Raw genomic sequence first — 27,577 nt, 5'->3', positions numbered from 1 at the left:
CATATCCTCTGAAGCAGAGGTAACTCTGGGTCTTCCTTTCCTGTGGCGGTCCTCATGAGAGCCAGTTTCATCATAGCGCTTGATGGTTTTTGCGACTGCACAATTTTCTGAATTGACTGACCTTCATGTCATCAGGTAATGATGGACTGTCATTTCTATTCGCTTATTTGAGCTGTTCTTGCCATAATATGGACTTGGTCTTCTACCAAACCCGTTGAATGAGTAGGTGTCAACTTTTGACTGGTACTGTGGGTCTACACGCATTCTTGTCACTGTTAAAACGGTTGTGCTTTGTTTACTTCGCTAAATCAATACATTGCAACTTTGAGAGCGGAAAAGGTTTTCAAAATCGAGCAACTTCCAAAGTGATCAATGCAATGAAAGGGCTACATTTAAACGTTTCTTACAAAAGAAACATAGAAAGCATATGAATAACTATGGTAGTAGTTTAAAGGGAACAGTTTGGAGATCATGGGGACATTATTAGAATAAAGGTGAGGACAAAACAGTTAATCTGAAACAAGACTGAAACCAAACATTACACTGTTGATTTTATGTGCTTTTTGTATTTACTGTACTTTTTGCCGCATTTGTTGATAACAAAATCTGAAAATACTCAGTAACATGGACATTTGGGGTAGATGCAGCACAAGACCATAAAATGGCACACCCCTCTCCAAAGTGTGTGCACAGTTCCGAAGTAATTTCAATGAACTTTTATGACTCAAAGAGTCTCCAACTATAAGGTTCTTTTTTGAGCTCTCGTAGCTGTGCCATTGAGGAACTAGAGAACACGTGTAGTTGTTTTGGAACACAGCTCTGCATCCCCGCCTTTACACAATTACTGTTTACGCAATGCAAAAACGGTCCATTATAAATCGCATTCTGGGTCAGGTGGGCATAATGTGAAAGCTTGTTCTATTGCCAACATGACTAGCTAAATGATAAAATACGATCTGACAGTAATTAGGCTTTCACAATGACATTTCAGAGAAGCAGATCGTAATTTTGGTGCGCATAGAATGGAGTCATGATGAGCATTCAGATGCATGGTCCACAGCAAATCTTCAAAATACAACACAGGCTCGTTCTGTTCAGGATAACCCAGGGTATAATGCCATGTCATCTTGTAACTGTACATCAAACATGGTGTTTGTCACGGATCCATCCGGAACTTTCATTGCACCCACCTGGCCCCTATTCCCACTGATTGTATTTGTATTTATCTGCCCTTTGTTCACCATGGTGCTGTCAATTATTGTTACAATGTCCGTTAGTGCGTGTGAGTACCTGTGCTGTGCGTTTTGGGCTTTAGTGCCCTTGTGGACTGCGCAGATGATTACGGGTCTTGTCCCGTGTGTTAATCATTGTGAGCGTGTGTATTTATTCCGAGGTCCTTCTCACTCTTTTGTTTGGGTTTCAGTGCCATTGATCTGTTTTTTTACGTGTTTGTTTGGTCCTCGTTTCCGTGCCTTTACACCGCACGCCGTAATTTGGGCTAAATAATAAACCCTATTACGCATTCCTTCGCCTGTTTCCCGAATCATTTATACCAGCGTGACAGTGATCATAAATGTTGACACTGTATATTAATGAGTTGTATGATTTGGGTGTTTGGCTCACGTGTTTGGCTTGCTTGTATGACATCAAAGTGGTATTTATTATAATCCTCAATGTCTCATATTTTCAAAATACATAGATCCTAGTAATTTACAGCATTTCCCTCACTCAGACAAAAAAAAATGCAACTTATTGTTGTGCACCGTCCTCAAGTTCAGAACGGCTGTAAATCAAAACCCATACAGAGCTGTGAAGCGGAGACCCAGAGCCCTGACGTCGTGTATAGCGTGTTACTGGGCACACACAGGTTGAATCAACGTTGTTTCCAAGTAATTTCAATGAAATTACGTTCAACCAACGTGGAATAGACGTTTACTTGACATCTGTGAGCTCTGACGTCATGCATAGCGTGTTACTGTACAGCCACTGCGTTCCAATTTAGGCGCTTATCAGTGTCCAAATCTGCCATTTTCCACCTGTATATGGGTACAAGTGCAAAGGGCTACCCTTTCATCTGCCACCCCCAGAGGTCAACGTCAGGGTCAATGAGGTGTCACCATGGTAACCTGGCTGAAGAGGAGGAACATGGAAGCAACTAAGAAAATTGGAACCACTGACCCTGGGATCTTATTAATGATCATCTACCCACTACCCTCAGGCCCCCTCTAGCCTCTGTCATGTCACAATGTATGAATTTTCACATACATTTTTAAGAGGTTATTTTGAAGTCGTAAAGGCAATTTTGGCATCACTGTACTAAAATGGCTTGCATATTATCTTTTTTTATTATTGAATTGGAAGGGATATTGTGCAGTGAGTTTTCTGACATTTTGTCTTCTTGTTGTACCAACCTAAGACAAAGAATGGAGCATACAAGTAAAATATATTTTATTTAATATCCTATCATTTCTTACCCTATGTTCTGTGTTATCATTCTGGAACCTTCCCATCTAATGATCTAATTCATTTTACAGAGCATTACTGTCTCATATGAATCCATCTGATTGTGGCTTACCGTATCTGACAAACACACACACTATCCCAGGTCATCTCGCCTCCTCCTCCTCTCCACCTGTGGATCGTGTTGGGGAGGAAGATCTATATGGCGATTACAGCTGCTTACGATCGCCCCGCTCTCTTGCTTTCCTCCCATATCCCCCTTTCACAGAAATAATAAACGGCCTCACTACAAAATACCCCATAGGCCTTTTGGGCATTGAAGCCCACATCCACCCTAATTTCCCATAGCCCACTGCACCTAGCCCCAATTAACACTGAATGATCTCTGTGTTTTGGGAAGAAGTAACAGGCTGCTTCCCAAATGGTACCATGTTCCCTTTATAGTGCACTGGTCAAAAGTTATGCCCTTCATAGGGATGCAGACTCTGTCTGTTTGTACCATTACTGACTGAGAATAAAATGATCGGGAAAAACACAACAGTTGAAGGATAGAATAGTTGTTTTGTTTGATAGTTTTGGTGGAAATTGAGCCATTTCTGTTGATGGGAACCCGGTGAGCACCATCGATACTCCCCATGTGAGGTTCAGCCTACACACCTCCGTGTGTATCGCTGACTTAACTAAGCCTAGAAGGACTTAATCAGAGTAAATTGCTGATGGTAATCCATGCCTCATGCCTTGCTTCTCTGCTGGGTGTTAGAGGGGATGTGTTAGAGACCACCAGAAAGGATACTGCACATCACTGCGGGCAAATCATTTTTAGGTCCGTCAGTGGGAGGGAGAAAGTGTGTGAGTGTGTGAGCGTGTGCGTGTATGATACACACCCGTGATACTGTGTGTGAATATGTTCATTGTTTGTGAGTGTCAAGTACAGATGACAAAATGAATAAACGGATGGAGCAAAATGTAGAAAATGCAGACGGGCACAAAATACGCTGCAGACATCCTTTACAACTGAGGAGGCGAATCGTGGGTGTTCACTGCTGCACTTCTACCATCCGACACCTGAGTGTGCAAACTCAAAATCCAAGCTCATTTAAGTAACATACAGTATTGAAGAAGTCAGTCAGGAAGACTGCACTAAAGGACCAGACAGTGGAAAGGTTGGTGCAATAAGGGTTCCTTGATGTCCCTACACTAAACCCTAACCTTAACTCCTACCCTTACCATAACCCTTACCTAACCTTAACCGTTTTAAACTTCAATGGGGTGACCTCAGAGTTCGGATGTCCCAAGGATCCCGTTTAAAATGGTTAAGGTAAGGGTTATGGGGCACTACCTTTGACCAGAGCCCTATAGGGAATAGGGTGCCACTTGGGATGTTCCCAGGTGAGCCTTTACGGAACAAATGAAAAATGTTGATGAAATAAAGAAAACACAGGCTTCAAAGAGACACATGAATGACACACAGTTTCAAAAGGCTTAAGGCTTCAAGGCCACACGGCTGACAACAGGAGTCACATACACTGAGTGTACAAAACATTAGGAACACCTTCCTAAAATTGAGTTGCACCCCCTTTTGCCCGCAGAACAGCTTCAATTCATCGGGGCATGGACTCTACAAGGTGTCGAAAGAGTTCCACAGGGATGCTGGCCCATGTTGACTCCAATGCTTCCCACAGTTGTGTCAATTTGGCTGGATGTCCTTTGGGTGATGGATTATTCTCAATACACACAGGAAACTGTTGAGCGGGAAAAACCCAGCAGCGTTGCAGTTCTTGACGCACTCAAACCTGTGCGCCTGACACCTAATACCATACCCTGTTAAAAGGCACTTAAATATGTTGTCTTGCCCATTCACGCTCTGAATGGCACACACACACAATCCATGTCTCAATTGTCTCAAGGCTTAAAAATCCTTCTTTAACCTGTCTCTCCTTCATGCACACTGATTGATTGAAGTGGATTTAACAAGTGACCTCAATAAGGGATCATAGCTTTCACCTGGATTCACCTGGTCTGTCTATGTCATGGAATGTTTTGTACACTCAGTGTATGTCATGGAAGAGCAGGTGTTCCTAATGTTTTGTGCACTCAGTATTGTTGCACAGCATTAATTACAACACAGTTTCCATAGGTCTTCCTCAGTCTTAGGCTGTGTCATGCTAGACGATGCTAAAACTGTCTTTCACTTTGTGGATGTGGACATTGGGGGGGAGGTTTACCGGACACAGATTAAGCTTCCTGGAACCAGAAATATTTTCCATGGAGATTCTCCATTGAGCTTGCTCCAGGACCGAGTTATGTCTTTCCATCGACTTTGAGCAACATGATCCCATTATCTTTTTCTGCAATGCAGGCATTGAATTCCCCTCATCATTCAGTGCCATTGATCTGCATTGTAGCCTATCTCATGCTGAACAGAGGAGTGCAATTGATAGCCCCAGCCCTGCTCTCTAGCCCCCCCCCCGACCATCCCAGCCATTCCCGGCCCTCCTAAGCAGCCCCAGTCCCACTCAACCTGAGCTGCCTCAGAGAACCAGCAGTCCCTTTGTCTCCACCACAAAGCCCAGAGTCGGCACAATCTGATCCCGCTCTCGAGTGCCCTTGGCTGGGAACGGTGGCCTCGCTCACCCCCCTTTCTGCCTGGAGGACCAGCATGCAGACGTGAAGTAATGCAGAGGTGGTCTCAAATGAAAACCACAAGCTAGGTTACGAACACGCTGTTTTTCAACCCTTTATTGTACTAGTGTTTCAAACCTCAGCGTTGACAGAAGAAACCCATAACTATTGACGTGAGCAACTGCACAAAGCCATTGGATGTGATGTATGTTCTGACTCTTCTGCATTCATTCAGTTTCTGCAAAGAGCGTGAATCGATGAAACCTCAGTCAGAGTTAAGTGGAAAACCGAGCTGTTGTTTGAATGTCAAACAAAAAGTAGTGAGAGATGACGGCACGGTCCATTATCTCATCACCACTCCAGTCCAGTTTGCCGCTTCCATTGAAGTAAATTACTGCTAAAGGGCTTGTAAAACCTTTCATTGTTCCCTTGGGCTTAAACCACTTTTTTTTAAATTCACATTCAATTACAGTACATATCCACATTGTTATGAGATTCTTATGAGCAATGGTCCTCGGATACTAGATCACTAAGTATAGATTGACTTTAGATCAAAGCTGCCCACACAAGCAGTACACAAGGTGACTGCTAGAGCAGATGGCTTTATGCAGCACAATGTCCGTGTGCATTTGGTAACCATACCAACGCTTTCGACACCTTGAAGCGACCTGGAAACGCAGAACGGATGAAACCGAATAAAAAGTTACACCACTATAAAAAAAGAAGCATTCTTTTAAGATAGAACATTCTCTGGATGTTTATCCTCTTGAAAAATGCTGTGTCATTTCTGCTTGCTCTGATACGGCTCAGCGCTTACTGTCGGTGCAGTGTAATAATCTAGCCTGTAGTTAGTGTGTGTGTGTGTGTGTGTGTGTGTGTGCTCTCAAGCTACCTGCAAGTCCCTGACCTGGCAGGGAATTTACCCTCCTCCCCCATATCTCTCTCTCTAAAACCTGACTCTGCAGTCTCCCTGCTCCTGACACAGCTCCCCAATAATAATAACCATGGTGATTATATACTTTATTTAACCAGGCAAGTCAGTTAAGAACAAATTCTTATTCACAGTGACAGCCTACCGGGGAACAGTGGGTTAACTGCCTTGTTCAGGGGCAGAACGACAGATTTTATTTTACCTTGTCAGCTCAGGGATTCGATCCAGCAACCTTTTCAGTTATTGGCCCAACGCTCTAACCACTAAGCTACCCGCCGCCCCAAAAGATAAAGCAATGAAGAACGTGGAGGCTATGGGATGGCAGTGAAGCCCCTGGATACCATGCAGAAATGTCAATCACCTTCACAGGACTAAGAAATGTTGGTGTGTTGATAACATGTCTACTGTGGCAAAGTGGGGCTCATCTTCAATGCAATGAATTCAAATTGCAGTCTCAAACCCTGGCCATCTTAGTATTGTGTTTAACAGCTCATTTTATGTGACAAAGATGCTTGAGTAAGTAAAGATTACTATCATTATTCCTAGGCAACAGGTACAGTGATGACATCTAATGTCCAAGGTGAATGAGGTAATAGACTTGTCCCAACATTAAAGAAATGCATCCTTACCTCATCCTCATTTTATTTCATCACGGACCTGAAAAGGCTGGATTGGTGAAAGCAACAGGTGGATGCTATAAACGTCTCGTATCTCTTTGTTCTCGTATCGCTAATTGTTTATAGATCGGTGAGGCCCTGAAGGAAGTGAGGTTGGAAGGATGTTTTTCAAAAGCATTTGAACAGGACCCAAGTCTTCCTAGAGTACCTTGCCAGTCACCTTTCCTTGCACCAGAGTACTATTACCGTACCATAGAATTCAGGCTCGTGCACAGATAGGGTTTCCAGTCTCCAAAATGTATTTTCGGTGGTAGTATAATATCCCCAAAAATGTAGACTTTTTTGTTGTTGTCATTGTTGTTGTTCTGAACCGTCGTCACTAAAGTCGTCGCTAAATTCTCATCTAAGCCATCAAAACCAAAAAAGTGGTGCATCTTGATTGTTGACCAATGAACAGTCATCAGCATTGGCGAGGAAAGGCGGGCACGCATAACCAGATCAGTGACCAGAAAGAACTTGTTTAATTTCCTCCAGTTTTGCCTGGCAAAACAGAGTAGGCCTACGTTTCGAAAATCCACTGTTTTTGGCTGTAATGACAGGCTATATTTGCACAGCGATTGTGCGTGCGTGTTCGCGTGTGCACATATGCATGTGCGTGCGTGAGGGGTCGCGAGTTTTGTAGCACTCCTTTTTGAGGGGTTGCGGGTCAAAGTTTGGGATACATGGGAGACATGAGAGTGGCAACAACTGGAGCTGGATATAGTAATTGTCGGCCACATTTATTTCTGACAATCTTCTCTTATGACTGGAATTGTGTAAGTCCTTGTTACTAAGTGCAGCGTTTATTTCAGTTCCAAATAATTGAGCAAAATACTTTACTCATCGGTTTGTGCTGCTCTGCCCTCTTCTTGTAGCCTATTGATTGGTCAACATGTCCGTGAGCATGGTTTCAGGATTTGTTTTGTTTGATAACACCCCCCCCCCAACAGGTTTGTGCAAGGTCCTGATATAATTATATATTATAACTTCATTTAATAGGATCTCTGTGTACTCTACCTATTAATGAAGTAATAATGAAGTATCATCTTATTTATTTGAACATGAATTCTTGTCAATTGATGTTAGAACATGGCCTGGTCCCAGATCTGTTTGTGCTATCTTGCCAACTCCTATGTCATGGCCATTTTTTGGCGTGACAAAGACAGGAGGTGGCAAGATAGCACAAACAGATCTGGGACCAGGCTAGTTTGAATAGGGCCTATATATTCCAATGCCGTGGTGTGTGATGTCACACGACCCAGGTTTGACTGACCTCTGACCTCTGCAGAGAACTGGGCGGAGTGGCGCGTCACAAATAGCTGCAGCTGCTGGTCCAGGTCACATGACTTGAGGCTGATGTCCCAGGAGCGAATCCCTGGTGAAACAACACAGAACAAGAGGGCAAAATATGTTACATTAAAGGATAAGTTCTGTATTTTAGACCTTACTGTTATAAGTTCCTTACCCTGACAGTAGTCTATGGGTCAGAAGAAACCATAGTTTCTTTAAACAGCCACTACTAACTTCAGTGGAAGGGATAGGGGTAACCGTACAATAGTGACCCATAGACTAAATGCAGGGCTAAGAACCATATAACATTAATTTATAAAATACTAAACTTCCCCTTTAATAGATTTCTTATTAACTGCAGATCCTTATAGCATTAAAAAATGTATGAGAGGACTGAGCAAGGGCACAGGGGTAGAAAGGCAAGGAAATATGAAAACAACCAACATCTCTGAAATCTCTGTAACCTTCATATTTTTAATATTTCAGTGTGATTTTTTTTTTTCTTCTCCATTTCATGAGAGACTTTATTTCTCCAAAACTTAATTTAACCCTGACTGATACTGTATCTAATTGGAATGAATAAAAGTTGGTCCAGACAAACACGATGTTTTCTATCTATGTATTTTTTTATGAACGTACTGGACTAGAACCTATTGTAATTTAGTTAAGGAACAGTTTTTCTCAACAAAAAATAAATAAATCTGATTTACAATTTTTCCTCAATAATTATGACATCACAATAACATGACATAAGGTGTCATATGCTTATGACAAGCCTTACAATACATTAGAACTGCATCATAACGCATTCTGTGTTGATTCAAAGTAAAGTGTTACCAGAACAGGCACACTGATGAAGAGCAGTGAGTTCAGTACAAGCCAAACCGATTCTCAATAACGTCCCCGTCAACATCCTCATTCCACCCCACACTAGGGAGAGCCTTTGTCAGATCGGATTCAGGCTAAGATTCTCTGAAGTTCAGAGAGAAACCTGCGTCAGATCTCATTCAACAGGGCATAAACCGCAGGAGAAGCCTGTCTCTGATCCTATTCACTGGTAGGGAAAGGAGTCTGGGATAGGAGATTAATATAATTTACTTTCATCCACCCCCTCATCCTCTCCTTCATATCTCCCCATGTCTCAAAAATAATATGATGACTGTACTCTGTATATAAGTTAGGTCGGGGTTTTTTCCAGGTTCTGTTTTGCATCACTGAGAGAGAGAAATGTTCCTTCCCCCACTGCAGACGACTGTGGTCTATTCTCTGAAATGCTGTGTCACTGATGCTAATTCTGGTAAAGGGCTCAATGCTCCTCGCTCATTTAGGTATTTTGGACTGACAAAACACTTCACAAAGAGGTGACAATGACATCCGTCATTATGACAGACAATTTGACATCTTTTGACACTGGATTGCTGATGAATTGGCCAATTGACCAATGAAAGGCTTTGAAGCCACTGGTCGGCCATATTGGCATTCCCCAGAAGAAGGACAAAATAACATGTATTTAAATATTTTGGTTATTGTAGTGGGGACATTAACAATAGTACTTTCTACAAAATTTTACTTTAATGAAATTATTATTATTATATGTATGTTTAAATCACATAATATAATTTAAAAGTATGCATTATGGTGTCCGTAATAGAAAATAAATGTGACAAAAACAAATGTAGACATTAGTACATTTTATATAGCTTCCAAAATATATTTTACAATGGTGCCACGATGGAGGAGCGGTGGCTTTGAAACTTCGCCCCCTGTCAGTCATCTATTGTATATATAAATCATTGGTTTTGATTTCCTGGACTGGTGGAAGGTGAGATAAGATAGTGTGTATCCATCTTTCAATACCTGACTCCTCACTGGGCACAAACTGGTTAAATCAACGTTGTTAATACGTAATTTGTCAATGTACAGTATTGTGACGTGGAATCTATGTGGAAAATACATTGGATTTGAAAAAAGTGATCAACTGTTGTTTTCAGGATAACATTTTAACCATGGGATTATGTCATCATGGTAACCAATTTTCAACATAGACAACCCTTGTATAAAATATGTTGAATTTGTACCTTTGAAACAACGTCAAATCTTCAACGTAATATCCACTATAAGAAAAAAATAATATGCTGGGAAACACCTCCTACAGCTATCCCTTCGGCACGACCGGCCCGCACATTAGTCAGGATTAGGTGGCCTCCTGTGGTGGCAGACTAACAAGGGCGCCATTTTCTGAGCTAAACTGACCAAGACGCACCTCTAAAAACAACACATAAAACCTCACATAATTTGGCCCCAAAACAAAGACAATTTCTCTCAACCAGTGGCATAAGGTATTTTTAGGTGAGCATCGATGCCGCCCTGTGATAAGCAGTGCCCACTTTGTCGAAGGCAGGGGCGCAAAATATTTTGCTTGTCCATTGACAGCGTGCCTCTCCAGGGTGTTGTTGGAGAGACGCATCGCTGCGGCGCTCCACCAGCGTTCCATCAAAAACATCATATAACATAAATCATGTAGCAGATATAGGACATGATAGAAAGAGTATGTGGGGCCTCCCGAGTGGTGCAGTGGTCTAAGGCACTGCATCACAGTGCTAGCTGTGCCACTAGAGATTCTGGGTTCGAGTCCAGACTCTGTCGCAGTTGGTTGCGACCGGGAGACCCATGGGGTGGCGCAAAATTGGCCCAGCGTCGTCCTGGTTAGGGGAGGGTTTGGCCGGCAGGGATGTCCTTGTCCTGCTGACACGGTCGCCAGGTGTACGGTGTTTCATCCAACACATTGGTGTGGCTGGCTTCCGGGTTAAGTGGGCATTGTGTCAAGAAGCAGTGTGGCTTGGTTGGGTTGTGTTTCGGAGGACGCACGGCTCTTGACCTTTGCCTCTCCCGAGTCCGTAAGGGAGTTGCAGCGATGAGACAAGACTGTAACTACCAATTGGATACCACGAAATTGGGGAGAAAAAGGGGTCAAAAAATCAAAATAAAATAAAGACTATGTGGCCTTTTCTGTAGCCTACAAGGACACTTCTTACATCATGCAGGTTTCTCAGATCAAATAGCCTAATCTAAACGGCGCACAGTCAAATAAAAAATGCACTGTCATGTTAACAAACAACATATCCTAAAAACAGGACAGGTCAAAGTAAAATCTACAATATGGAATGGACAATCAATCACAACTGTTGTCCAGGAGTTTCACCCAATTGTCATGATCAGGGATTTCAAGTTTGTATCTGTCAATTTTTGACCAGCTGATCATAGTGAAAAGGAATTCTGCATTTCCCACTGTGTTAACACATTTCAAATAGGCTCACGATAACTCCTAATAAAGTTGGGTAACTGAGATTCAGAGCTTAATTAGCCAACTTGATTAGTCACAGGAATCAGGACTAATAAAGCCAATGCAACAGCCTGTTTTCCAAGTGGTGGGCCTACCACATGGATGGGCATTCATAAAATTCCATTGCAGGCAGATATAGTAGGCTATACCCCAGTAAGCACGAGTCAACGTTTTTTTATCATCTTTTATTGGTCCTTTCCAGAACATTCAGAACCTAAATTGAACCTAACGTAAACGTCCGGAAAATACATATTTTAGACATGTTTTCAACGTCATTTTGCTTACTAGGGCTATTCTAGTGTTGCAGGGCATATTTTTTTTATCTCGCCTAGGGCCGCGGAATGGCTAGGACCGGCCCTGCCCTTTGGTCTCCCATCCTGGCTTTTAACCAAACCCTGCTTAGCTTTGATACTGTATTTGTCACTGACTATTACCAATGTGCAATCATGAGAATGATTGTTGAGAACTCTCCACTTAATAGATTCACTGTTGCTATCAAAGTCATTCCAAAGGACAGGTTCAACAGTGCAAATAAAATGTAACCATACTTCATCAATCATATATCATCAAGGTTGTTATTCAGCAGAGGATTCAATCAAAAATAGACAATATATATAGGCCTAGGGTTTCAAGCTCAGTGGTATAAAGTACTTAAGTATTACTAAAGTAGTTTTTTTGGGAATCTGTATTTTACTATTTATATTTTTGACAACTTTACCTCTTCTTCACTACATTCCTAAAAAAGGTATGTACTTTTTTACTCCATACATTTTCCCTGGCACCAAAAAAATACATTTTGAATGCTTAGCAGGACAAGAAAATTGTCTAATTCATGCTCTTATCCCTGGTCATCCCTACTGCCTCTGATCTGGTGGACTCACTAAACACACATGCTTTGTTTGTAAATGATGTCTGAGTGTTGGAGTGTGCCCCTGGCTTTCGTCAATAAAAAAACAAGAAAATGGTGCCAGTCTGGTTTGCTTAATATAAGGATTTTGAAATTATTTATACTTATACTTTTGTTTTTTATACTTAAGTATGTTTTACCAATTACATTTACTTTTGATACTTAAGTATCTATAAAAGCAAATACTTTTAGACTTTTACTGATGTAGTATTTTACTGGGTGACTTTCACTTTTACTTGAGTCATTTTCTATTAAGGTATCTTTACTTTTACTCAAGTTTTACAATTGGGTACTTTATCCACCACTGTTCAAGCTTTGGTTAATTTCAAATTGAATCTACGTGTTAATAATAAATATGTTGGATCCATGTCTCCATCTCAATCAAAAATGTAAATAAAAAAATAGGATTTTATCTAATCAGCCTGTATTTAAAGTGCATTTAAAGCTTGATTTGATTTAGTCTTATTCTTTAACTTAGATTTTTGGTTGAAATGGTGATGTGAATCAAACATCAATTATTAATTTGTAGACAAACCAGAATTAAAACCAGACTCAGTGGCACAGATGGAACTATCCAAGTAGAAGATACATCTCCTTCAAATGTTGATATTCGGTTGCGTTGACAACCAAACACAATTCAATATGACTTTTATAAGACAGTAAATAGCCTAATGTTAAGGCTAGCTTACAAATGAATGTAACAGTATTCATTCCACCTTAAAATGAGTAACACATCAACATTTTGAGGTTACAGTAACAATAAATATATTAAGTAATTATAGAAAGCGTGCATGTTCAGGGTCACAGGTCGTTGGAAATCTACACAATTGCTAAAAGAAGCTGCACAGAATCGCAAACGCCATTGATCACTTGCACCATGTACTTTAATATCATCTCAACTAACTGCAATCCAGGTCATTTGGTTGCGCTACTAGATTAAGCACAGTGATAACACATAAAGTTGTTTCATAAATAAACACAATATCTGACATTGTATTCCCATTTGAACTTTGGTGTACCTTTTGAATGGTTGAAAGCACAGTGATAACACATTTAGGTGACAACTGAACCAAAAATCTGACATTGATATTCATTTGGAATTGCGTAGTTCTTTTAAATGTTTGAAAGCATAGTGACAACACATTGGGAATTCAACAAACTTTTGGCTGTGGGCGATAATAGGTTGGAATCTCATTGATCAACGTATCTACCTAATATGACCCAATTCTCCACGTTGAAATGAGGTGGTGTGCCCAATGGGTCATAGGAGTGTGTGTGTGTTTGTGTGATCACTCAATAGTTGTAAGAAAACGGTGTGTTCAATAGTTCAGAAGAGCTCTCTGACTAACTACCCATCACCAACTGAACGACACTGCAGCTCAACAAACTCTGCTCTGATCGGCTCGAACTAATCCTAAAACCCCACGGAAACAATAAGCACCATTAATACTGATTCCCCAAGTGTTACCAAATGAATAATGGGCGACTAGTTCCGCACCCTGTAAATCTGTGAGTAGGGCACACAGTGCGATGCCAAAGGTGGTTTAGAAATCCTCTGAGAATGAAGGATAGAGAATGCAAAGTAGCTACTCTGAGTTCGCACTGTGTCTGAGGAGCGGAGCAGGGGGAGAGAAAGCAGGAGGAGAGCTCATTTTCTCAGTTACACTGTCAAGGGTCATTTTCCATGCTGCTGCCTGCCTGCCTCCAGTTTTGACTAAGCCACTGTGAGCCATGACCGCTAGTCTATATGTCTTCTCCTGACACTTTTTTTGTTGTTGTGTGGAATACGCCTGCAGCCTGTTTCGTATGCTCTACAGAACGTATTTCAAATGTTCCCTGAGGGTCGTTCTTGAATCGCTGTGGCATTTGTGGCACTTGCCTTTGAATAAAACTTTTAATATGACAAAAAGTTTTTGTTTATATCTGACTATTTATCAATAATAAAACATAATGCAAGTCCTTTATACCGCAAAACTTTTTATGTTTATGCCTTGTTTAAAGTAGTTAGGGTAAGCAAATTGGCTTCTCCCAGTAGTGATGTGTAGAGTTGTAGTGACATGTTCTGGGGATTTAGAGATACTGTATCTAGCTATTATTTGGAATGTTAGAGAGTGAACAAAAGTGTTTAATACACAGATTAATAAAAAACAAAGATGGCTCTTCAAATAGCAATTTATTTGAACTGATATACTGTTTGTCCCTCAGTTTTATGTCATTGGTGTTACTGCCTTCAAAATCACCCATTTCAAAGGACATTGAGCATTCCCCAATGGCAAACTGTTATCAGGGAAGGGGTTTATACTAAAGAAAATGATTAGCTAATCACACGGTTTTAGTATGTCATACATTTGTGTCTAAATCCAAAGTCTCACTTGGTGTTACACAATTTAAATGAAGGGAAATAGCATTGTGTCCAAAGTTATTAATCATATTACTTCAGTAAATTATTTTTAAAGGGTTAATGACTTTAGGATTGTGCATCTGTGGCCTCCATTTAAGAAAAGCCTCAATAATCTAAAATGTCTAATTGGTGTTACTGTTCCTGGTTGCGGCACAATGTTATCATAATGGTAAAATTGATTTAAAGTCATGACGCTGTTAGTCGATTGAGAACGGGAAGATGTCTTGTGGGTTTCATAACCACGTCTTTATAACAATTAAATAATGACGAGATGGGAGACGGGAATCAGTTCAACCATTTATTTGAACATGCTAAGTCTGAACACCATACAACCCCCATGATGCTCTGCGGCACGAACCCAATACACAACAACGTCTTCCCTCCTACATGAACTGTCGGGAGAGTCTGCTCTTCAAGTCCAAGTATCTAGACGCCCGCCCATCTATCGTAGGGTAACGACGGTCAACCTGACTCTCAACAACGACGTCTTTAGACTGTCGTGTTGACACAGGCGTAGGCACGTGAGTAGCCTGTGTCACAGCCTCGTCGTGTTGTTGTGTGGGTGCCGGCTGAGTCAGTGTCCTGAGAACGTGACTGTAAGCCCCTAGGTGATGACTGCTGGGTCCGGGTGTCACCCAGTAACAGTTCTGGATTACTCACGACTGGTGGTTCTGTCAGTGTTTCTTTACTCAACAGTAACTGATCTGTGTGCCTTTTCCAGATGACCTCCTCTGCAGTCTGGACAGTGTAGGACACAGGAACAGTCTGAGCAATGACTGCTGCAGGAACCCACTTTGGTCATTTTGAGGTAGTTCCTTGCTAAGACAGTTTCTCCCAGATTGAAAGCTCAGTCCTGAAAGCTCATGACGTTTGACTTGACTCTCCTGTTGACATATCGCCCTGTGTTCTTTGCGTTCGGATGTTTGAGTAGATCGAATCTTGTGCGTAGATCTCTCTTCATGAGTACCTAAGCAGGGAAAGCTCGGGGGTTGCATGATGAGTGACCTGTTCACGCATTGGTTCAGTGTCCCTTGACCCTGAGACACTTTTAAGGCATGTTTCATGGTCTGTACAACCCTCTCCGCCAGCCCGTTGGTTGATGTATGACACGGTGCGAACCTGATGTGCTGGACGCCATTCACCTGTAGGAACGTGGCCATTTCTTGGGACACTAGCTGTGGTCCGTTGTCTCTAACAAGTTGGAGTGGCGATCTGAACCGACTAAACACTTCTCGATGGTCTTCTCTGCAGTAGTAGACCTCATGATGACACCCACCGGCCACTTGCTATGAGCATCCACAAGCACGAGAAAGATTTGGTCAAGAAATGGACCTTCGAAGTTGACGTGTATGCGTTGCCATGACTCTTCTGGGCCAATCCCACGGATGAAGAGGTGCGAGTTGAGGTACGTTGCAAACCTTCTGACATGTGGTACTTGTTTTTGATTTCTCTAATGCAGCAGCAAACATTGTCACTGATTCCAAATACCCCAATACACAACTTACACAACAGTACCCAAATATATTTAAATGAAAACAATTCTAGAAAAACCATTGAATTTTATCCCAAATGACACCGCAATTCAAGAATGACCCATGAACTATATTTTATTAAACAGAAGGAAGCAAAACGAAATGCCCTCATAGCGGTAACTGTCTCAACTATCCCTAAACTATCCCCGGTCCCTAAACTATCTCCGGTCCCTAAACTATCCCCGGTCCCTAAACTATCCCCGGTCCCTACACTATCCCCGGTCCCTAAACTATCCCCGGTCCCTAAACTATCCCCGGTCCCTAAACTATCCCCGGTCCCTAAACTACGGGGGGAAGTTTTCAAGCAGATCCCAAGAACAACTGTGTATAATATTGGTAAATTAAGTCATACCCAACCTCCTCCAAGCTGCTGTCTCCCATAGCCTACCACACTTACCCTTGATGGGACAGTGATACAATTGGACTACAATGGTAGCGTTCACATTTCAATGGGCTCTTACATCTAATGTCAGCATATACCCACCATCTATGGCTAACCAACAGTTGACATGACATTGTTAGTCATTTTCGCTTGTTGTTGTCGGCCTGCTGTAAAGCCCATGAGCAATAGGCAGTTGGCCGGTGAACTCTGCAAATGGTTGGCCGCTCATGGCCACTGGGAGCTTGCTAGCTAAATGTCTTTGCTAATAAAGACTACAGACAGTGGTCAACTTGGGGTGGCTTACACAACATGCAACACAAGGGGCTCGATTCAATCTGATCCACTTTAGCCAACGTCCGCATGGTGGTTGTTTTGGTGGTGTCTGATCAAGCACCAAGTGGCTCCAGGCATTATATCTAAAGCGGACACTGCCGTTGGCTGCATGGAGTCGCATTAAGCCTTGTTTACAAGTTCAAACACTGGAATGTGAGATGTAATCTACACCTCGATTATGACAGAAATCCTCATTATTCCGTTGAATGATTTTCTATATCGCCTACACTTTCTCGTTCTGAACTTGTAACGCGAGTGGGGCAGGTGTGGCTTCATGACAATGATCACAAGCGCAGCTGCTCATTGATTTCACGGCTTCTACGCAGTTCCACCTCCGACAACGCCAAAACATCTGCTATGCCTGTGTCTGCTATGGCCAGTTAATGCTTGATCTGATTGAATCTAGGCCTAGGACTCAAGTATATTGTGATCATAGGGTATTGTCTGCAGAGGTTTGTCAATAGGGTCATCATTCAGACCTTGATCAGAGGACTAAACCCAACTGGAGACCAGTAGTCTGATCCAAGGCAACATAAAATGGCCACGCATCTCCATCCAATGGCAGCCTACCAAGTATTGACGTCACTTTCAGACTACAAGAGAACGGAGAGGTCAAGACTTTTACAGGATAAAATCCCAATGGAACTAGCAGGGAGGGTTGCCTGACTCATTCTGCATTCACGACGATTTCTGTTGCCTTCCCAAAACCACGAGATGTTGGCATGAATGGAAACAGACCGGCATCCAGGCTATTTTGATATCACTTTGTACGGAAAAACAATATGGTGATGATGGCGATCTCTCATATCCCGAGAAAAAGTGTCATGACGTGCATGGTCCTTGGTAATGATGGCAATGAGGCGGTTGCCATGGTGCGAGCCAGGCACTTAATAGGGTGATTCATCATTAGCCGTCTCCGGCGAAGGAGAGCTGGCAGCCACGCTCCAATTGCTGCTGACCAGCAAACTCCTGTGAAAACACCTAGCATTCTTTCACACCACAAGTCTGTGTCAAATGGCACCCTATTCCATATACAGTGCACTACTTTTGACCAGAGCCCTGTGGGCCCTGGTCAAAAGTAGTGCAATATGAAGGCAAGGGGTATAGGGTGCCATTTGGGACATAACACACTGTGTTAAGAAACACTGGATGACACCCAGCTTTCTATTATCCAAATGGCAACCATTTAGCCTTTTAGCTCACACTGAAGATTTTCCCATAGCTGCAACACTTGGCATAGTCCCTAGGCTTCCTTGATACAGAGAGAACCTGCCAGACAACAACACTACTGTATTTAACCGAACATCCTTCTGAATGTTTCAGTGCTGTGGGTGACTCATTATTCATGAGGACAACACACCAGCAGCTCGGCAGGGTGCTTTTCTAACAAGGCAAACCAGTTATTCTAAGCATTTTCCCACCTCATGGTCAATTCGTTGCTGTTGTTTGTGTATCACACCATTGCTGAGAATGTGCGGAACTTTTTTCCCCTTCTTGTAGTGGGCGCTCTAATGGCAGGCTACATGTGTGATTAGGATCACGTTCACATTTTGTTTTTTAAACAAATGGGCTATAGAAAAAAACCTGAAGGCTACATCTTATATTGTAAGCTATTCAAAACAAGCATGAATTATTCGGGAAGCAATTATTATGACATGTGTTTGTGTCCCTATTTTGAAAAACGAACAAATATGTACTCAATTTTCTTTTTTTAACCGAAGAATTAGATAATCCCTCGTAATTTATTAAACGATTGTGAAACGTTCAAGACAAAACAGGTGCACTTCAAGCAAACCAGAAGTCTATATTGCACAAAAGGTTCCAGTAAAAAGTGGCGTATGGGCATTTCGTTGAACTGCAGATTCAATATTCCCGATGCGGCATTTCCTTAAAAGGAAACCGTCCACGCATTTTTAATATCTTTCAATTGTATCTTATACGTTTCGATCTTTTCTATGCTGTTATATATATATTAGAGGACGTAATGCATGCTGGAATTACAGCATTATTATGTAAAAAGTGAGACTCGGTGACTCGGGACTACTCACCCCGCTCAACGTGGTCTCTAGCGCGTTGCAGCTGGTGGTCTGTCGCTATCTCTCCTATCACTATAAGCATGTAGTAGTTCCCTTGGCTGAAAGGGGGTCCTTGGCGCCGCTGCTCTCCAAGGTCCTGAATTCGCTTCTCGAACCCTAGCTGCGTGCTGCTCTCGTCCTCCTGCACTGCCGAGAGCTCACCTCGAGTAGGGATCTCCATGGCAACAATCCCGAGAGCAGACGCCTGGGACGGGTCTATCTCCATGACAACTTCCAGGAGCACGGTGTGTGCAGGGGCAAAGGTAGGGGAGGGCTCGCGGGGGTATCATAACGTTCACTTTTGGAGCTGTTTACTTCCATTTGATTGGTCTAAACGCCCATGCAGCAGGGTGATGTCACATAGTGAGTGATTGGGCATGTCCAAGGGGAGTACCTTGATTTTAGAACCCCCACCCCAAAGTATGATTAAGTTTAAATCTCAAAGGTACATCTGCAGCATCTCAAAGTTTATTTTCAGTAGCCTATATAGTCCACTCTGAGAACAAAACACACACACACACACACACACACACACACACACACACACACACACACACACACACACACACACACACACACACACACACACACACACACACACACACATACGCACACACACACACACACACACACACACACACACACACACGAACATATGCACACACACAAACACACACATCAAATAGCATATTAGCAGTTTGTGGAAGTGTGTTTGTGTTAGTCTCTGTCCAAGATGGCAGATTAAAGTGCCTGTACAGTGCCAGTGTAATTCCAAAGCCACAGCAAACTGCTGACTCCTCTGCTGAAATGTGCACATTTTGGCGATGCCAGCTCATGCCAGGCTCAGACCGGCATTAAACGCAGAGAGCTTGCTGCAATGCTGCCTCAGAGAACCACCCATTGTATTTTTTTCTGGATCTGTCAGACAAGGTAGGATTAATTATAAACATTGGCAAAAATGCAGAGAAAGACTCTAAGCCTTTTTTTTTTTTGGTATGTTGTCAACATCAAAGTTAAAAAATTGAGGGATGTTAAAATAAAAAAGCCTTAGTCATCGTGATATGACTCAACAACACGAATGCAATGTGTCAGATTAAAAGTCTATTGATTTGCCCCGTTTTTATTAAGATGGATAAAATGTGGTAAATAAAAATGTGCATATGTAATATGTAAGGAAGTAATTTTTTTAGGCTCTAGATGACTTTGCACCCGTTTCCAATTTCTGATTTGTTCTTCTTTTAATGTACTAACCCAGGCAATCTTGTAGCTAGGCCTAAAATACCAATGTACTAACCCAGGCAATCTTGCAGCTAGGCCTAAAAATATCAGCGGAAAATTAAGTCATCAGTTGCTATTTCACATTCAGGCCATGCAGTGAGTTCAATGTAAAGGCCAGTCTTGAAATAGTCTCTTTATTCTCTGCCTAATTCAGCTTTTCTCCTTGTTAAGCTTGGTTCTGTCCGACATGGCACCCTATTCCCTATATAGTCTACTACTTATGACCAGGGCCCATAAAGCTCTGCTCAAAAGGCATGCACTATGTAAGGAATATAGTGCCATTTGGGAAACAGCCCATTGTCCCTGCTGTTCACACATCTAAATATATACCAGAGGGAGTTGCAGCAGAAACCATCACGATGATAACATGACCCTTTTATGAAGGTTGATGCAATTGGGTTAAAAGACTGGAGTTCCAATATTCCAATGGGCTATTATATTTCAGGTTATTTTGGGTGGTAATTAACTGTGTGCAATGTCCTGTGTGTGTGCGTGTGCACGCGCGTGTGTGTATAACAGAGAGAGACAGGCAGAGACACAGACACAGACAGACAGACAGACAGACAGACAGACAGAGAAGGAAGTTCAGCATTACAGCGTGATTGAAATTTAAAAGCAATGTTCCCGCGTTAGTGGGGTCTGAATTCACGGTAAACACTGCATATCAACTCAATCGGAATGACCTTTAAATTGCTATAGCGCAATCTGTAATGCTTCCCTAAACAGGTTTCAATCCAACCTTTTTATTCCAGCAAAGGACATGTTGGATAAAAAAAGCCAAATTTGTCGGTAAACTTTCCAAATGTAGACCAAAATAAATATGCTAGACAAGCTGGGATATTGTGTAGGTAAAATCAATAATGCGGACAATGGCAGAGGAAACGGTTTTCTCCGCACATATTGATATAATAACCATCGAAGTAAACTTGGGAGTCATGCGATGAATCTCTGTGGTCCTCCCACTATGACTCGGGAAAGCATCCAGTTTATTAGGCACAGATTCAATTAATTATGATGAACTTCACAGGGTAGTGAACGTGAAAGGTGATGAGCTTGATGCTCTTTTCCAATAAATATCGAGGGTCTTATTCTGGTGACATGATCGATGCTTGGCTGCCGTTTGACAAACACAAATAATCTTTCTCTTTTGTCCATAACAATCTCATAATGTATGCTATACTCGCACTGTCTCTGTGAGCTGTTGGATAAGGCGCAATTGCCAATACCAGAGTGGGCACATTCGCTATATAATGCCACATTTTTGTGACGAAACCATCAGTAGAGTTGAAAATGCATGGAAACACGTTTAACTTTGATTTTTTTATTCGGTACATGGGAATTTAACCATAAACGTTATTTGGATGTGTACTGCGTCATCATGCAAAAATAAAATAACAAAAATCTGCAACAAGTAAATTTGATGGAAACATCTCTGGTGGGAAAATGCGCATATTGTTTTTATACATCATTTAGAATATTCGCCAAATTGGATGGAAACCTAGCTACCGAGAGAGAGACGTGAGAGAGAGAGAGACTGAATCAGAGCGAGATTGAATCAGGCATTCACCATTCATAGATCGGTCATTTGAGTACATACTCCAAGCAGTAAATGTATAGATGCAGGTACATGTGTATGATAGAGCACCGTACAGTGAGTCAGCACTTCATTCCAGCATATTCCAGAAACGCCACCATGCTGCCCTCTACTGGAAAACATGTCTCTCCTCGTTAAAAAAAAGTACACTGTCATTCATGTCTCTGCAGTGCTGCAAGTTATGATAGGTCAAATCCCAAGTTTTTTAGAGAGCTATCAGCTAAACTTCTAATATAATAATGATATGCCATTTAGCAGATGCTTTTATCCAAAGCGACTTACAGTCATGTGTGCATACATTTTACGTACGGGTAGTCCCAGGAATCAATCTCACTATCCAGACGTTGCAAGCGCCATCCTATACCAACTGAGGTAGGTGATGCCATTCCAATAATGTCAAGAATAAGTTAGTATATAACTCCTGAAGAGTTGGAGTGTCCTCTGCTTGTCATCCATAACCTTAGGAGTTGGTAAGACAGCACAAACAGATCTGGCTCCAGGCTTTGACTACAACTATTGATTGGTAACACCCCAAACTTCCTGGACAGAAAACCACAACAATATGTTTTGTCTGCAGCCATACAGTTACACAGCCGCCGGCCTCCTTCTTGCCTCCCTCCCTTCATTGACTCGCCAAAGATGTTCAGACTCAGAGACTGTTCCTCGCCTCCTCTGACCTTAATTGCTTTGTTCGACTTATAAATAGCTCCCCTGCCGTGTAACGGACCTGTAAATCGCCAGGAGAATTTCCCTGGGCCTCTGTGTCTGGCAGCCTGTGCTCTGAATGATCAGTGTGCAAGGTCAGGTGGTTGACGGGTTAGCTGGGACACTGTCTGGCCCATTTGGTGATGGTGGAGAATAGGAGGATAACAGGAGGCTGGGTTGTTATTCTTGGCTGCAGCCAGACTCCCCTGGAGAGAGAAAGACGAGCCTCGCCTGCTGTTCGGTCTTTACTGCAAAGTCACTGCAGCCCCAGACAGTGGAGTAATAATAATAATAATTAGGTGGGTGCTTACATTTGTCCTATTTCTCTAATGTACAATTTTTTTTTTGTTGCATATCCCACTCCCCCTGAGAGTGGGGTCAGAGCCAGGGGTCAGAGCCAGGGCTCAGCCATTACTGACAGTGACCTTAGAGCAATTAGGGTTAAGTGTCTTGCTCAAGGGCACAGACATATTTTTCACCTAGTCGGCTCGGGATTGAACCAGCAACGTTTCGGTTACTGGTCCAACACTCCTAACCGCTAGGCTACCTGCCACCCTAGTGGGTCAAGGGCTTAGCTACAGGGAACAACCAATGTACTACATTTGTGAAGAAAATACTTTCCCCCCGCTTCTTAATATAGTTTTTTCTTCAGATTTTTTTTAGACGGGGCAGCAGCACCCTCAGCACCCCTACTTCCTGCAGCTATGATCAATGGGAAGGTGGCAGAAATCAATGAAGGCCACGCTGCATTTCAACATTGTCCCCATTCAAATATTTTAGAGCACGTCGGTTCTGATATCACTAGATTGGTAAAAGCAATGCAACAGAAGCCTTGCTCTTATCTATCCAATCATGTAAGATCAGGGATCACTTCAAAGGAAATTATGGATTTGAAAGAGTTTTAACAGGGCCTAAGAATCCAAAGTAGCCCTTTGAGACATCACTAATGAAATGATCCTGAGTAAACTTATGATCTCAATTTAAACACATAAGAATTGTATCAATTAAAGAAACCATTTTTATTAGATAGTTAACTTAGTGTCTATAAACATTGAAATACAAAAGGCAATATATAATTATCCACTCCCAATACATTGCAGGCAAATGGTCATATTCACACAGATATTAAGAAAACCAAATATATTTCAATATCAAGTAACAATGATTCAGAAAATTAAATATTTATCCATTAGTAAACCATTAGCTTGAATATTACATTCTTCATAATAAGAGTTATTGATTTGCTTAGTTGATCTCGGACAATTGTTACATTTAAACCGACAATGAATACATACTCTTGTGAAGGTGACAAATGAAAATTACAAAATAGATAGTTTACATCAATCCATTCACAAATAATTTAGGTGCTGGTCTTCCTCTAGGAAACTTAGGGAAAAATCAATTCTCTTACAGTAGCTAGGTTTCCATCCAATTGACGACAGATTTTCATCCGAATAGTCAAAAATCCGCACAAAAACAATATACACATTTTCCCACAGGAGTTACGTTTCCATCAAATTTTGTGGATAAAATGCTGTGCGTGATGACATAGTGGACATAAAAATAACTTTTGCGGTTAAATTCCCTTTTTTTTTTTAAGAAAAAAAAAGTTAAATGACATGGAAACCCATTTTCTACTCTACTGATTTTTTTGTCACAACAAATGTTGCGTTTCATGGAGAATGTGCCCACTCTGGTTTTGGCACGTGCGCCCTAGCCAACAGCTCGCAGATACAGTGCAGGTATAGCCTACTGCACGATGAGATTATTAAAATGGACAAAAAGAGCAAGATTATGTTTATTTGTCAAACGGCAGCCAAGCATCACCAAAATAAGACCCTCGATATTTATTGGAAAGGAGCATCAAGCCCATCACCTTGCACTTTCACCACCCTGTGAAGTTCATCATCATTTATTTAATCTGTAGCCTAATGAACTGCATGTTTTCTCAACGAGCAGTAGTGGGAGGAACACACAACATTACTCCAAGTTTTTTTTAATATATATATATATATTTTTTAATCTCGATATGATGGTTATTATTCACCTCCATTGTTCGCATAATTCATTTCATTGACACAAAAAGAGCCCACCTTGCCTAGAGTTTTTTGTTCTGTCGATATTTAAAAATAAAAAAAATCTAACATCTACTTTACACGCATACAAAAAGTTGGATGGAAACCTGGTTATTAAGAAATACTTAAAAAAAAAAAAATTTAACCACTCACCACTAATTTATCCAGCTTTGACTGAAAACCACTTCCCCCTGAAGTATAAAAAAAATGTATCAAAGTGGAGCAAAAAATCTATTTCGCATTGTTCACGTTTAGTCTTAGTGGCAAATCCATAGAATACAACATAGCAATCATTTGTAGGTAGGATTAGGAATGTCAGTCAAACTGATACCTTTTTCACACTACTGAGCTAAGCTGAGCTGTATTGAACTGGCCTGGTTACTCATCCTCCATAGTTGACTGAACCGTGCTGGAAAGAACAACGTGAAAAGAAAATACGATACGGGTCGACACGATACTACGAAAAGGTATTTGTCTCAATTTTCTTTCAATTCTTCCTTCAATCATGTCATTTTTCACATAAAAAGGTTAAGGCTTGGTTACCGTAGGAACCAATGGCAACAGAGGCAAACTCAATAGGTGACACCTCACACAGACATTGGTCAAGGCACAGGTCACGGCTTTGGTTAAAGGTGGAGTCCACGCCAAAATCCAAGTTTGCCAGATGCCACCATACCGTAAAAGGTGTGACTATCAGAGTGGGCCTTTAAATTGTAAGCAGAGTCTATTCCATGCTATCTGCACTAAGATCCCCATTGGTTTGAGATTGAGGCCGACACGTTTCTTTGAATGCATGTGTAGTGGGATCACAGACATTGTGAAATAGACGACTTTGAGGGTATGAAAACGACAAACTTTGGTTTCGGGGTGAACTGTCCCTTTAAGTTGTATGGGACAGTCTATACTGACAAACCAACCTATATTCAACCCATTCTTACACAACACCAGTCTCTCATTGCCAAAGCCAATATGCAGACAAATACAGAAGGCACTTTTCTACAACGTGAAAAGATTGAAAACCAAAGAACCTCGTTTTGACGAGAACTATCTGAAAAGGCTAACGAAAATGGTGTAAATCTGAAAAGGACATTAGATTGTGATGCGCAAGTAAAATGGCAAATGTGCATTTAATAATTACAGTAGCCCTGGTAACTAATAACCTAGGTGATTATCATAGTTCTTCTAGACTCAGGGCCCGCTAAACTAAACTTCATGCATGATGCTTTTCATTCAGGTATCACCCTACTGAAAGCAAACACTCATTCTCTTCATTAGCACATTGAAATTGAAGGATGCTGAAAAGCCACCATCGTTGGGAGTCCCAACATGTGGTTACTTTACAACAGTTCAGACATGCGAGAGGAATATACAAAGACTGAATCGACAACAAGCATAAAGCAAACAAAACACGTCATCTTCTTCATGACATGACCAGGGACACTTTACACACACATCCACAAACACGCTGGAGAGCATAGCTAAAAGAGAACGTCGACACACACCAACAAAGGGCATTGCAAAAAAAGAAGAAAAATAAAAAAAAAGTGCACACATACTGAAAAACATCGCAAGATTCGCAATCATTCAACTTTCCATTCTGAAAAAGCACAGCAAGGACAATTTCCTACTAGTGTCCTTTTTTTTGTTTGGCTGTCAGGTGACCACAGCTCATATATAAAAAAGAAAAACAGATCCCAAATCAGGCCTTACGGAAGCCCCAGCAGACAGACTGGTGGTCAAATCAATGGTGGTTTCTTCCACTGAGGCTCCATGGTGTGACCTATAAGGGATTGATGACAGCAGGGTGTGGGGGATCCATCCCCAGCCCAGAAAGATGGTGTGGTGGTGGGCGTTGGATGGATGGAAAAGGGGAAGGGCGTATCTGGGGGTTAAGTTAGCCCGGCCTGGGTCTAGTTGTTCCCCTGAAAAGCTCCGGAGGCGGCGGAGGAGGCTGCGGAGGTGGCGGCCGTCTGGAAGGACTTGTTGGTGAGCACACCCTGGGAGAACTCCTGCTGGGCCTTCTGGAAGCTGGCCCCGGTACGCCGGTACTGGCTGTGCACCTGGGAAAGGAGCAGACCCAGGCATTAGGGTCTATAGATTCTATACTGATAGGTGTAGAGGTGGAAGTGCAATGAACTATGGTATTTGTAGTCGGGCTCTGATGATACCAGTATCACAACACTCGTTAGTATCGTGGGCAAGGAAACAAAACACGAAGAAGATTTAACTTCTTTAGGAAAACAACTCTGATGTTGGAAACAAACATCATTATGTTGTCATCCAGAGTCACATGTATTTATTTTCCAAGCTGTAGCACCCAATTTTTTTTATACATACAGCAGGTTTTTTTTTTCATCATTTTTGCCAAAATGACCCGGCCTTAATTTGTAGTGGGATGTAGCAGTCAGTCTTTATTGTCGAATGTAGAACACAAACTGAGCGAGTATGCGTAGTACCAGTCGTGTGTTCTAGTAAGAGCAGTTCACTGTAGCTTGAACAGAAGTGAACAATGGGATTTGTAGTCATCATGTCTATACAAGTTTATAGTAAAGCACCACAGTCATGTGGTCATACTGAAGAAAAAAAATAGTGCTCAGTCACAAGTAAAGAAAAAAAAACTGTTTTGTCCCCCAAGTCTGGATATGTACAGTTGTAACATACAGATGGGTACTGTAACACCACATACCATCTTAAGTAGGATGACTGACAGCACAGCGCACATGGTGAAGAAGCAAGCCACCACGATCATGATGGCTCCCACTGCCTTGTTGGTGCTGATGATGGAGAACGAGGCGATCCAACCACTGGAATCAAAAAGAGGGATCAATATAGGGTAATTCGTTTAATTTAGTCCAATATGTGAATGTATTGTCCTATGAAATGATGTTATAAAATGTATGTTATTCACCATTGAACTATTCTATGGTTTATATTCACAATATTTATAGAATTTCCCAAAATACTCCATTTCATTGACGAAACATGAGGGGGGG

General features: G+C 41.8%; 2 protein-coding genes across 6 annotated transcripts in view; both read right to left on the bottom strand.

Moving 5' to 3' along the window:
* LOC106560744 (microtubule-associated protein 1A) overlaps positions 1 to 19,348 on the bottom strand; it is a 72,277-nt gene extending 52,929 nt beyond the window's left edge. For 3 of the 5 annotated variants that reach the window (XM_045688071.1, XM_045688072.1, XM_045688073.1), the window contains exons 1-2: positions 18,906 to 19,344; positions 7,943 to 8,044 (exon numbers count right to left, since the gene is read on the bottom strand). In XM_045688071.1, coding sequence (XP_045544027.1) covers positions 7,943 to 8,044; positions 18,906 to 19,158 — 355 coding nt within the window. In that variant the 5' untranslated portion in view covers positions 19,159 to 19,344. Of the gene's footprint in view, positions 1 to 7,942; positions 8,045 to 18,905 lie in introns of all 5 variants that reach the window. The other 2 variants (XM_045688078.1, XM_045688074.1) reach the window with 2 other exon arrangements.
* Positions 19,349 to 23,509: 4,161 nt separating this feature from the next.
* The window catches only part of scamp2 (secretory carrier membrane protein 2), a 14,774-nt gene continuing 10,706 nt past the window's right edge, over positions 23,510 to 27,577 (bottom strand). Inside the window, exons 8-9 of the mRNA XM_014123944.2 lie at positions 27,271 to 27,388; positions 23,510 to 26,644 (exon numbers count right to left, since the gene is read on the bottom strand). Coding sequence (XP_013979419.1) covers positions 26,495 to 26,644; positions 27,271 to 27,388 — 268 coding nt within the window. The 3' untranslated portion in view covers positions 23,510 to 26,494. The remainder of the gene's footprint in view (positions 26,645 to 27,270; positions 27,389 to 27,577) is intronic.

The sequence above is a fragment of the Salmo salar genome, chromosome ssa10, assembly GCF_905237065.1.
Source record: "Salmo salar chromosome ssa10, Ssal_v3.1, whole genome shotgun sequence".
In the NCBI taxonomy this organism is placed as follows: domain Eukaryota; kingdom Metazoa; phylum Chordata; class Actinopteri; order Salmoniformes; family Salmonidae; genus Salmo; species Salmo salar.
Note: the sequence above shows the minus strand (reverse complement) of the source record. Positions and strands in the feature narration are given on the sequence as shown.